The sequence below is a fragment of the Molothrus ater genome, chromosome 5 (genome assembly GCF_012460135.2).
Source record: "Molothrus ater isolate BHLD 08-10-18 breed brown headed cowbird chromosome 5, BPBGC_Mater_1.1, whole genome shotgun sequence".
NCBI lineage: Eukaryota > Metazoa > Chordata > Aves > Passeriformes > Icteridae > Molothrus > Molothrus ater.
In genome coordinates this window covers 51,472,756-51,486,097 of record NC_050482.2, presented here as the reverse complement: position 1 = coordinate 51,486,097, position 13,342 = coordinate 51,472,756, and the positions used below count along the sequence as shown (strand labels likewise).

At 46.2% G+C, this 13,342-nt stretch overlaps 1 protein-coding gene across 10 annotated transcripts in view; it reads right to left on the bottom strand.

Moving 5' to 3' along the window:
* RBFOX2 (RNA binding fox-1 homolog 2) overlaps positions 1-13,342 on the bottom strand; it is a 171,198-nt gene that overhangs the window by 85,047 nt on the left and 72,809 nt on the right. Inside the window, exon 1 of one of the 10 annotated variants that reach the window (XM_036400719.2) lies at positions 5,917-6,318. The exons of 7 other annotated variants lie outside the window; for them this stretch is intronic. In XM_036400719.2, coding sequence (XP_036256612.1) covers positions 5,917-5,961 — 45 coding nt within the window. In that variant the 5' untranslated portion in view covers positions 5,962-6,318. Of the gene's footprint in view, positions 1-1,404; positions 1,582-1,966; positions 2,021-5,916; positions 6,319-13,342 lie in introns of those variants that run through there. 2 more of the 10 variants (XM_054514878.1, XM_036400720.2) reach the window with 2 other exon arrangements.

The following is a 13,342-nucleotide window of genomic DNA, read 5'->3' as shown; positions in this document are numbered from 1 at the left end:
CAGTACTCCAGTAGAATCTCATCCTTCCCAGCTCTGCACATCCCCAAGCCTGGGTCCTGGTGACTGCACTGCACAGACATGGGCTCCAAGCATGACGGCTGTGGCTGAAAGCACATTTTAACACAAGACTGTGCAGAACAACTCTCTGAAATGTGCACACCTGCAGCTTAAGGGCACACACCTCCATCTGACCAGGCACACTCAGCACACAGCAAAACACAAATGGACGCTGACTGCGGAGACACAGCTTTCCAGCATCGCTTGCTAAACTAAATATAGGTACAGAAAGCCCCACGAGATTTCTGCAGAGCTCGTCTGTCTCAGAACAGAAAGCCTTGGTCCAGATAAAAAGGACTCTCTAATGGAAGGGACTAAACAGCAGAAGCAGAAGGTGGGGCTTGGGAGCCTGGGAAGATACCTTTAGAGTGACAGAGACCTATTTTGCAGCCGCTGACAATCAATGCGAGAGGAGAGAGGGAAAGGGTCAAAGTGGGTGCTACTTCTCACAGCAGATTCATTCTGAGTTAGGCACCAGTGAAAGAGATGCCCCTTGTAGTGGGACATGCAGGATCTCAGCAGCAGCTAGTGAAGGGGGCTTCAGCCAGAGTTAAGGAAAGCCAAAAAGGCAGTATGCATCTATTCTGAAGACCTGCAAAGCTTTACAGAAAAAAAGCACTTGTGAAACCCAGATTTGAAGAAAAGTTCCTTCTGAGAGTCCTTCCCTCCACCCCCTTTGGGAATATCCCCCAAAGGTTTCCAGCTCTGCAAGGCACTGCGGGGACATTATATAATGCCTAACTCCAAAGGATTCCAGCTCCACGATGCCGCTTTCCTACTCCTCCCTCCCTTTGCCCGCTCCCTCCGGTGGCGAGTTGCATATGCCATGCCAGGAAAAAAAAAAAAAAATTCAAAATCCAAAAGCATACAGTAGCCTTAAAAGGCGAGCACTGTCCGACGAAAACCCTTTGCGGTGGATGCGCGATGGCCCTGGCAGCTGGGCGCGCTCCTCAGGAAACGTCAGCCGCTTTCCCCCGAGAAGACACGGGCAGCCCCACGCCTACAGCTACCTACAAGGGCTTCCCGGCCCCCGCGGTGACCGGCAGCCGGATGGAGAAGCGCCGGGGAAGCCGTACACCTTCGGGATCGGCCGTTCAAAGGCGGGTTTAGCCTAACTCGAAGCAGGGGCAAGCCGTGCCCCTCGCGCACCGCTCTCTCTAGAGGGCACTGCGAGGCTGCTCCGGGCAGGGGGACCGCAGGAACCCCTTCCCCAAAGCTCCCACCGCGGGTGCCCAGCGCGGCGGGGCTCCCTCCCGCACCGCTCCGCACCGCGCCGGGCGCCCTGCTCCCCGCCCAGACAAAGCCGGGCGGGCAGCCGCCGGAGCCCGGCCCTCCCGCCACCCTTACCTGAGTTACCATTTTCTTTTTCTCCATAAACCAAAATGGGGGAGGCCGGCCGCACGGAAGAGGGAAAATTTACAAAAAAGAGAAAAAAATAAAACGAAATAAAAAAGCAGCAGCCCCGTGGAGGCGGGCGGCGGCGGCTGCCTGCGCTGCGCTGCCTCGCCGGCGCGGTGCTCCCCGAGCCCTTTTTCCTCTCTTTCTTCTCCCGTGTTCCTCCCCTTCTTCCCCCTCCCTCCCTCCCCCCCCTGCCGCCCCCCCGGCTCAGCCAGATGGCTGCGGGAAGCACCGCCCCGAATGCCGAAGGTAATTAATGCGAGCCGGGGCCGCCCCCGCCGCGCCCCGCCCCGCCCCGCCCGGCTGGGCTCGGCACGGCCCGGCCAGCCCCCGCCCCAGCCAGGCGCTCCCTCGCCTGCCCGCCGGGACTCCCCACTGCTTCCCGGGAACCGGGAGGCTCAGCGAAGGCGCAAACGCGAGCTGGAAACAAAAGCGAAGGTGGCGGGCCCCGTGCAGCGCCGGTCCCGGCCGGCAGAACCTCACGGCCCGGCCCGAGCTCCTCCGCACCTACCATTCCCAGCGCCCCAAGCCTCCCCCGCCTGCACCTCAGCAGGCGGGAGAAAGCATCTCCCGGCTGGAGGATGCTGGAGAGATAGCTGTCAGTTTTGCACAGACCTCCCTTCTGCCACAAAAGGGAGAACGCGTGGGTTACACGGTGTGTTGGCTGAACCGGAAGCAGTATCCGTGCCAGGATCTGCATTTCTATCATCATAAAACCTGGAGACCGCTGGACTCCTTCCCAGCTTGCTTTTTTCCCCTCCCATTTATCTTCAGCAAGCATCTGGCCCTGAGCACCTGAGCACGCCACGGTTGACAGCATCTGTTCTCTCAGCGACCCCGTAAAACAGAGTGATACACTGCTACCCCATTTGCCAGACGGGATCTGAGATGCTCAGATTGATTTTTCCCAACATTGCACCCATGGAAACCCACAGACAGGGCTGAGCGGGGGTCTGCCAATCCCACAGTTAGACAAGAAGACTGTACTGATGCTCCAGTGCTCATGACGCAGAGATAAAACCAGCTCAGGCAAGTTGTGCTTCTGATGTATCTCTTCTTGACACCTGGTACTCAAGAGACTCCCAAGGCTTTAGCTGCTTTTTTTTGCTAAATTACAGTGCAGTAACACCTTGAATCCCCATGTGTTCTTTGCATGAATATGCCCAGTTATAATTTACATGGGGAAAAAAAAAAAAAGCCCAGTGGTTTTGCTTCACGGGCTTCTGCTACAGTACTGCTCTCCAAGCAGCCCACGCTGACCACGATGCTTTTTAGTTTCCCAATTTCACTCGCTGCAAACTGACCTCTGGCTCCCTCCCTTCTTTTCTCCCCTTGCCCTTTCTCTCCTCATTCAGCAGGCCAGCAGGAGCATGTGTCACAAGCCAGTCTCTCCTCTGTTGTGAAAAGCAGGAGACCAAGACACCAGAAACCCTTACATGCTACTAGCACATGGAGGCAGAGAGTCATGGGCCAGCCACCCAACACAACCAAACCGTGGTGTGGGATCCTCTGGGAGGGAGCCAGCCTCCATGGCTGCAGCCTACAAGTCTCTGAGTCAGAGTCCACGTTCTTCTGTGTTATCTCATCCTCTCTGGTAACTTGCAAGTTACAATATTTACATGCAGTGTTGCAAAACCAGGGAAAGTAGGGGATTTGGTTTCTCTCTCCCCTCTCCCCATTACAAACCTGAGATTCTGGAGCACAGTTCTAGGTCAAGTGTAAATTCCATTTAAAAACGGCAAAAAACACAGTGACCTCCTTAAACCTTTGACACAACAAAGCACCGGGTTTCAGCATTGTGCATCTCATTCATCAGACCTCTGCAAATCACTCAGGATAATCTTCTCATTCTCTCCACTTAAGCACTTTAACTGTTGGGTTCACTCGGTCTTGTCTGTGCCATGAGGTAGCACCTTCTTGTCCCAGATCTAGGGTTGTAGCACTGTAGACCTTCCAGACATCATCCCACTACTGTTAACCAGAATAGCACCATTTCTACTCCATTCTGGCCTTCACCTGAGGTACCTCCAGAAATACATGCCATCAGAAAGAGTCTTCTAAGGAAAACGAGATGCCCAACGATGCACTGAACCTTCCCTTGCACTGCCTCCCACCACCTAGTTGGTACATCTGCCTTGCTCATGTGCCAGCAGAGTGGGAATTCCCTTCAGTGTGATGTGCTGCTGGTATCCCTGGTATCCCTCTTTAATCTCCAATCATCTCCTTCCCCATGCTTGGAATATATCCACCTTTGCTCCTGTTGAGCAAGAAAAAACGCCCAATATTCAGTAGATGTGTTCAGGCAACAAGAAACACAAATCTGCAAGAGTTCCCATTGCTGCAAAACCAGCTGAAGTGAATATCTGCTACAGAGTTTCAAAACGTAAAAAAACACCATGCAACATGACCAGAGGTGGCGACACTTGAGATCTTTGCTGTCTCACTGGAGCTCAGGAGCAAAGTCTGATAATGAACAAGGCCTACAAAAAATCGGTGGATCTGTGCAATTCATCTTTCCTCACTGAGGCATGGGGGTCCAAATGTTGTGTCACGGCCATGCAGAATAATTTGGTGGACCTCCACTTAGCTTCTCCTGCGTGAGAATCATGGAACCACTCCTGAATTTACCATGACAGTTTGCCAACCTCTACCAAGAAAAACCAAAACCCAAACTGCAAATCTTGCTGCTGAAAAGAACAGAGAAGCATGAGCAGAGCTGAAGGCTGGAAGCCTGAAGAACACACAGCTCAGAGCCACGAGATCACCCCTTCCTACTTACTGCATTTATTCAAAAAGCAATGTATTCAGAACAGCTCTAGATGCCAATACTTATGAGTTCTTATGGTTTCTCATACATCATGGGCACATATGCATTAAAACTTTGTTACTGTGCTGTAGAAGTAACATTTTGAAATAACTATGGGCAAATTTAACCAGTCTGTCTCTGCAGTGCCAGGGCACAGCTGATAATCCTCATCATGCCAGGCAAAGCTCCTTGCTCCCACCTGAGCATGTCTGTGACACTTTTGTATTCTCTTCTGTGTTTGCAGAGATGCACATGATGGTTTCTGGTTAGCTCCTACCATTTAAATCCTAATGGAAAAGAAGCTGGAGAAGGATGTTTATGCAGCAGGCCAAAGGACAAGGCCACTGAAATCACACTGATGAGAGCACAGATTAAGAACTAACCTCTAGTTTGACTAAGTAGTCTACATGTACACTCTTAAATGCTTGGGTTAGTTTAACACTCATAGAAATTATGGAACTACAAAGAGGAGGAGTCCACAAACACTCTGCTTTCAGAAAGTTTCAGGATATGTTGTCCTTTTTTCTTTTTTTGGCTATATTATTTACCACCCTTTGCTACTAAGGGTGGAAAGCAAGCATAGCCTTCAATTTTAACATCCCATTACCTGCATTTCTGTGCTGGCTCAAGTTTAGATGGAGCAAACCTGCCAGCTGGACCAAGGCCAGAGGGAAGAAAAAGAGAGTTTCAAGTGCAAAGAACCAATTTATCAGGAAGAAATCTCAACAACCAAAAGACACACTTCTGCTGGTGGATTCTATTCATTTGGGTAATAAAACCCCTGATACAAGGTAACCTAACAAAATACTATTTAGTGGCTATCTGATGTATCTCACAGTAGATAATCTTGAATTGCTAGTCTACATTTCACATTTTCTGGATAAACGTGGTGCTTGTAAGGACATCGAGTGCTGACATTGAATAGCCAAGGACTGCCTAGAGAACATCATCTTTCACTTGGCTCCAAAAGTATTTGAGCCTGACCCACACAGCCTCTGTCTTCTCCAAGACTCCACACACTGGCCAGCAAATGTCACGTGTGCTCCAAATATAGCCCCCTCCCCCAGCAGAGGCTGCAATACAGACTGCGCCCAGCCCCAAGCGCTGCTCTCAAACCCACCCGTTCCCTTCACCCTACACATCCTCTCTGGACCTCCAAAAGCAAAAATGAGACAAATGAGATTGTGGCGGAGGTTTTGTGGGTGATTTTGGGGGAGGGAGGAGGAGAATAGGTGAGGAGCTGCTCTGGGTGGATCAGCATCCCTGTGGGGACAGGCTGCAGTCACACATACAGGTCACATGTGCCCCAACAATGCAGTGAGACACACAACAACACGCCAGTTTGCAGAGCACAGCACTGCTGTCAGTTCAACATCCCCTACAAACAAACAAATGATCAAAGAAAAAGGCAAGAAATATGAAGCAGAATACACAAGTCTCAAACAAGACAAATCTTGGAGTTAAAAAGTATCAAATGGTACTACTCAGGTGCAGGAGATTCAAAGCCATCTGCAGAGTCTCTGGGCAGAGGCCTGGGACACAAGAAGCCCAGCTTGGAAGCAGTGTCCTTCTACAAAACCAGCACGTAAGCTCCAGTTTTGTCCAAACAACACAGAGAACAAAACTCCTAAAGTCACCACTGTCCTTTTGCTTACCTGGACGACTGGGTATTGGTAATCCATACAATACACACCATACATAGCCAAAGATCCTTCAGCTAAAGGCCAAATGGACACAGGACTGGAAGCTTCAAATCCGAGTCTCTGTCTTTCAGCCTTGTGGGAAGGACTCTGGCAGCCCTGCGCAGTGCTTGGCTCGGGCCTCTGGGGCCACTCAGGTTGACACTAGCTCAGCTGAAAATAAAAAGGAGCTGCCTGGCTCGGCACAGCTCGGCCCCTCTCTTCTGGGATCCAGCAAGGCAGCGCTCAACCATAGGCGGTGGAGGCTCCTAAAATTAGAAATCCTCTACTGAAAACGGCCCTGCAAGCCTCGACTGAGGAGTGTCCTGCGATTCCCGGGCAGCAAACAGAGCAACTGCCAGGGAGAGGGGGACACAGGATCTTCGCAGCCACTGCTGCCAGGGATGGAAGGAAGCAAACAGCATTTAGGATCTGAAAAGAGCATATGTTCTGGGCTCTAGGTGCGTCAGAGGGAACACTCCCAATCCAGGACAGGGAAGAACATATGGGACTGTTCCTCCCCCACCACCATACCCTTCTTGCTGTCCTCTGCAGGGACAGGTGCTGGGATTAGCATAGTAAAACCCTTTGGTGTCAGGGAAGGAGGGAGGGAGAGGAGAGAATCCACACTAATATCTCAAACTGAAGGGATCTCTTTCACAAGGGAGCGGATGCCCATATCATTTAACACTTCTCCCTCCCTCCCTCCCTAGCTGAGGCAAGCAGGGACAGCTGCCGGAACCGAGGCTGGCGGGGGGAGCTGGGCCCTGGAATGGCCCCCACTGCCCCAGCCTTGGGCCGGTGGGTTGTCCCCCTCAGCTGTTCCAGTCAAACTGGGGGCGGCGAGGGGATTAACTCTGTCACATGGGACGGTGAGCAGCAGGGAGAAGGGGGCAAGACTGGGCAGGGCCAGTTGTTGTGCCCATTTTAGGAAGCTCACCCTCCTCACTCTCCGGGAGGAATCTGCTCCCTGACCGACAGGGACAGATGGGGAGCTGCTTGGCCAGCAGGCTCACACCCCAGCAGCCTCACATGCCAGCCACGTTACCAGACATCCGAGGGCCCGCTGCTGATTCTTAAAGGATACACCATGGCCAGGGGCAGGACCGAGGGGGCCTGACCTCGCACAAAAAATTGCATGAGGTTTCACCCATCGTTACAAAAAAACCACACCAAGATTTTTGTAGTGATGGGTGGACACTGGACCAAACCTGGGTTCTCAAGAAGTTAACAGCCTAAGCCCACAAAAGATTCCCACCTTCTTCTAAAGGATAGCAGGGATAAAACCCCTCCCTCTGAGGTTTCAAAAATAAACATGCTACAGCGATCAAACCCAAGAAGAGCTAGCCAAATTTCCCCCCTACACACCATTTTAAATACATAAAGTAGTTTTTGCATTTCTAATCTTTAACTTTTCTGTAGTGCTGCTGTGCACCACTAAACAGCCTCCCTCAGCCTAGCTCTAGGGCAGCTGCCTTTCTATTGTCACTCATAATTTCCTCCCTCACAGAAAGAGTTAAACTTGAGATTTACTTTTCTTCATGAGTTAAATATGTGGATCATTATCTAGTACAATTTGCATGTGCAAACCTTTCTCATTCAGGTAAGGGGTGCCTAACCCACAGCCTTCTGACCCACTCAGCTCAGCAGGACAGCTCTTGGCTCATCCTCAGCTCCCACTGCCCTTTCCCTCTGAGAGCCTCAGGAAAGGACAGCTATGAGCTGGGTGAGTGCTCATAGCAGCTGTCACCCACTCTCATCATCTTTCCTAGAGGCACAGGGCCCTCCTTCCTTACAAAAGGAGCATGACCAATTTGGGGAGTATAAAGCATGACATTTTCTACATCTTAAATAAATAAAAGTCTCTATAGCCATTGTTTCTGTGTGAAGATTTGCACAGACAAAGAAATTAGTTGCCCATAAATGGGAAAGCAGCTATGTTTCTAGATCTCTTCACTGGGGAAAAAAGTTGAGGCTCCCACAATGAACTTCCATCTCATTCTGCCTTTTGGCCAACTTATTTCATCCCAAAGAGACACAAAACAGCTTTCTGGGGCTCACCATTATGCCCCTTCTTCCTCACCAGAGGACTTTTTGGCTACCTCTCAGCACTCCCTGCATACCCTGCCTGGGGGCACAGATAGAATCTGGTTTCCTCTGAATGACCAATACTTTTTTATTTCCTTCTCTTTTCTGTAACTACATGTTCAAAAGGTGCCCGCCCTTCATTCTTTTGCATAGCTCATTACTATGCACTCAAGCAATTTAGTATCTCCAATAAAATATTTTTATGAAAAGGCATTAATTTATACAAACCCAAAGACTTTTCCACAGCCTGTTTTTGCTACTTCATATTACTGCCCCAGGTTTTAAAACCAAATCCCTAACTAAGTTAAAAATCTTACATTTATTTCACAATCCAGTTCTTGTCATTTCCAACCAGGCCTCAGGGGAATAAAACATTTCCAAATCCTAGTACAGATATCTTCCTATCTATAAATACCCATCAAATGGGCAAAACAAAACAAGGAAGGGGAGCATCACCTAAGCTCCTCTGCTGTTTTAACTACAGATCCAATAAAACTCCCATGCTTTAAAGTTTTTGATGAAAACTTAAATACTGTGATTTAACCAGCACTAAGATATTCGTGTGATACTTTGGTAAAAAAGCATCACACTTCTTGTGTCCCTCAGGTAATTAAATGACAAAAGCTTGGTTTAAACTTATATGTGCCAAGGTTCACAGAGCAGGACTTTGCTGACCAGTAATAAACTACTGAATTTTCTGCAAGACTGGCCACAGGGGCTGGTTTACTACTGCACACTGACTTGCAACAAATATTAGCCAAATATAAGAGGGCGCTACACTCCATAATTCTGTTTCTGGATTAGTCCAACTACATTACCATGCAACCTACTATGCCCATGCATTTCCAGTAACACAAGTTAGGTAAGGTAACTGTTATAAAATCATGGCCTTGTTCCTGCAGATGCTTACATTTATGAATAATTTTAAATTTACAGAAATATGAAGACTGGAAAAGATCTCCTGACACACAGAATCAGATCAACTGCAATCATACAACATCATCTTAACTTTTCATAAAATTTATCACACTGCATCTTAGAGCTGGGTTTTACAGCTACACTGCCCCAGCCAAAAGGCTGTTCTAGAATATCTGGGATTTGTGTTCTCCAGCTTAATGCTATTCCTGAGCAATTTCTGTCTTTCCTTTGTTCTTGTGCCAGTACTGTCCTATGGCTTAGCCGTATTTTATTTTTCCCTTACAATTAACCTTCCTCATGTATTCCCTTTCTAACCATCCAAACGAGCAGCTGTTCCAGTCTTCTGTCACATGACAGGCTGGCTACTCCCCAACCTCTAGAAGCATGTTCTTGCACCTGATCTAGCCTGTCCTCATCTTTATTTTGAAAGACATCGCCCAGAACAACATCAGCTCTGTTTCACATCTCCAGCACTAAACTGCATCTTCTCTAGTCTCATTAGTACTTTCCTCTGCAGCACCACATCAGATGCTGTAGAACCTGTCTATTGTAAGAGATGTCATCCCACTATGTAAAACACACATTACCAAGGTAAGAAAACTGGTTATCTTAAAAACAGACAGACTGATAAGGCACAACCAGTTTTAATGGATTTGTGTTGCCTTTTATCACATTCTTTATTTTTATCCAAGCCTTTAATTAAAATTTGTGTGCCAGCATGCAATGGAGGTTAGGTCTGATTTACTCAGATCATTCCCCACCAGCAATAGGTTTATTCCACTTCCTGTTCTCCAAACATATGACAGCACTCCTATTTGATAGATTAAAACTTCTATCAGATCTGTAACTGCATGAACCAGTTCTTTCACTCTCAGGAATAGGCACCCCCCTTCCCCAGGCAACCCTGTTTCCCAGCCCAGCCTACCTGCACTAACTAAGATCTTTGAAATGTCCAGTGTGGTTGCTCCTATGGTGGGTTCATGCCCATTAGCAATACTGCCCTTGCTCCCAAGATCAACTCTACTTAAAACAACAAAGACTGGTTCAATTCTGTGACCACAAGAGCATCCTCATTAACAACCCTATTCTCAACACTAAGTGGCCCCACCTCCTCCCTTCTCTCTAATTGTATTTTGAGAAACTGTCACCCATTTCCTTAGCAACACTTTTAAGGTTTAATTCAGCCTGATTTTTGGCAGTTCTTATTTCATCCCTACTGATTTTATAGGCACAGCAATCTCTGCTGATAAATTCTCTTTTGTAAATTTGCTTCTTTTTTCACCTAACAGCCTTTATAAAGTTAGGCTAAAGTTTCTTCTTAGAGGATTTTCCCCTTTACATATACTATCATTAATTTGTATCCCAAGTGCCTCTGAAAAAGAAATTAAAAAAACATCCCAACCAATCAAAAAAAAAAGCCCACCAACCCCAAACCACACCATTCAGGGCTGCACTGACTTCATTAAATATATTGCTTCATGGATCAAAGCTTATATCATGATCATCCCATCCAAAGGTGGGGAGATGGAAGTTCCTAAAGAGCTTGTTTTCCTGTAAAAGTCATAGCACCAATAATCCACTAACTGTGCCAACAACAGGTGATGATGCTACCATGACAAAATCTTTTGATCTGATAAATATTAGCAGCATTTGTTCTCTAAGATGTATCTGAAAAATTAAAATTTCTCATACTAATATTTATCTCTCCAATGGTACTGGGAATAGTATAATTTTCGAGCCTCAAGTTTCTGTCTGAATCCAATCCTATGAGGGATTACAGCAGACTCACTGCTGTACTTCCCAGTACTTCCCCTGGGACCTCTTTTACCATTCTTCCCTACATCAATATGACCAGAAACAAATCCTACATTATCAGTATTACTCTGCTTTCTTCTTTACAGTCTACTGCATACAATACAGCCTATCACCTTCTCCATCTACCCTATCTGAACCATACATAATCTTGAAAGCATGTTAAAACCATGATTACTATTCTTGCAGATTGATATTATCCCTATAATATCCAGTTTCATGTTCTGCACCAGTAGCTCTGGTTCTTCTTTTTGTTATTTCGAATGCCAGGAGTCTACCAAAAAAACCAAAAAACAACCAAAAAAAAAAAAAAAAAAACCAAAACCAACCAACAAAAGAAAAAAAAAAAACCAACCACAAAAAACCACAGCACTCTGATGTTTGCATTTATTGATCACTCAGCTCCAAACTCTCTCAACTCTCACCCATCTAGTTACTGCTGATCTTTATTAACACTTAATTTTGTTTTTTCCAGCTCCTACCTACCCATCACTCTTTCTAGATATACTGTTTTACATGCCACTGTAGCAGCATTTACCTAATTTTCCCCTTTCTGTATACTAAGCAAGGCATGGAGATTACACAAGTTTTTCCCTGTGTTCTCAAAACTCAGTACTTCGCTTCACATGCAGTGCTCTCTTTGATGTCTGGAGACAGAGGAATATTTTTGGGAAATGCCAGGACCACAGCCCTGGGCTTTGCTTTGCTGCTTTGTTCAGACTGTTTATAGCAAGCATGCTAAGTCACAATTACAAGTACGGCTATAAGAACATAATATAGCCATACTCTCATGATGCTTGAAGTGCAGCCACAGAAGTTCCAGATATTTAACACTTTTTTTTTTTTTTAATTGCTAAAAACTGTGGTACTGTGGGGACACAGCAATATAGCATGGAATCTGAGATATTTCCATGATATATAACCATTACCACACATTGATCTTTACTAAGAAATTACACCAACAGTTTCATTTTATGAACTACATTTATAAATCTTTTGCATAATTTTCTGGTCTCCAGACAAATTAATCCAAGCCTTATCTAGTTACTCCCACTAAAGGGCTCTTACCTCTGCTGAATCTAACTCTTCATCGCTAGAAGCCTGGCTGATGCTCTTCCTCTCACCCACCAAAAATGGCATCTTTAACAATTAGCCAATCACTACATCTGCTAAACTAGGTCATCAGGGATCTGATGAGCAGCTTACAATATGTCTCTGCTTTTAAAGACTGATGTAAATGTAGGAAACATGCCAGCAAGCAAGGATGCATTTTCTGGCTGGGTATGCACTGATTTCCATAGCAGCAAAATAGATCAAGCAGCTCAGCCAGTTCATACTAGTGTTAGACAAACAGCACCAAGATTACATCAACAGAGCTGCAAGAGACTCTCATTTTGCACCAAAGCAGGTCCCATGCCCTGAGCACAAAGGTGGCTTGTGCTCACTCCAGGTGAGAATTTATACTGGAAAGTCCCCATTCCTCTCTCTAGGGCAGCAATTATTGCTTGTTTGCTGGAATGGATGTAACGGTTTTCAAAGAGCTGTGTGATTTTCCTTTTTCTTCACAGATTTAATATCACCAATGACTAGAAAACTTACTCATGGTCTAGGTGTTATTCTGACCCTGGAATCATAAGAGATTCAAGTGGGGAGGACATAAATGTAGACAGAGCACGCACAGAAAAGCTCAATATTCCAAAATGGCATGCAGAAGCCAACAGGACAACATATGGGTGACTGCAGAAACCGGATTTTTCTCACGTTTCAGAAACCTGCCAGTTTTATATAGATGTCCTGATCTCAAGAGCAAGAAGATATGGTGGTGGATCAGCTGTGCAGGTGAGTGAATAACTCAGCACCCAGCCAGTGTCTTCTCTGCAAGTGAAACATACTAAGTAGGCAAATGTCACAGATAGGAACAAGATACATTAAAGCAGAAATGAAACCAGCAGTACTGGGGGATGTGGAGTAGCAGCAAACCAAAGTGTGTTGGATTAGCATAATAAGGACATCACAGGAAAGAATTTGAATGGGTTGGTAAAGCCATAGGAGCTATTTCTTGCCTGAAACCATATCTGATTAGTTAGTGCTACTGAATCCTCATGTTCATTAGGATTAATAGTCCATAAACACATTAGCACAAATGAAATTACCAAAAATACACTTTGAATCCAAGAAAAGTAAAAGCCCCCTGGCAAAAGGCCCGAGGAACCCAAAGCTAAAGAAAGGAGCAAAAACATAAAGCAGCAAGAATTGCCCCATCATACCCACTGCTTCTGCCAAAGAAATACTTCAGGCAGACAACAGAACTTCAGTCATTACACATCCAGTTCTCATGGAGAAAACACACAATTAAAAAAAATTGAGAGAGAAAAATTCCAAAGATAGTACTAAATAAAACTGGAGCTCTGAAATAGCTCCTGTTCATGTCTTTTCTCCTCCAAGTGCCAGAGATCTCCCTTTTCCATCTTTTTCTGCCACACATTCTCCATTTGCAAGGCAATTTACTTAAGAGTGATAGAGTTTGTTTACATGTGCCACTACCACTCTAAACACTCTCCAACCAAGTTCCATAGTACTGAAA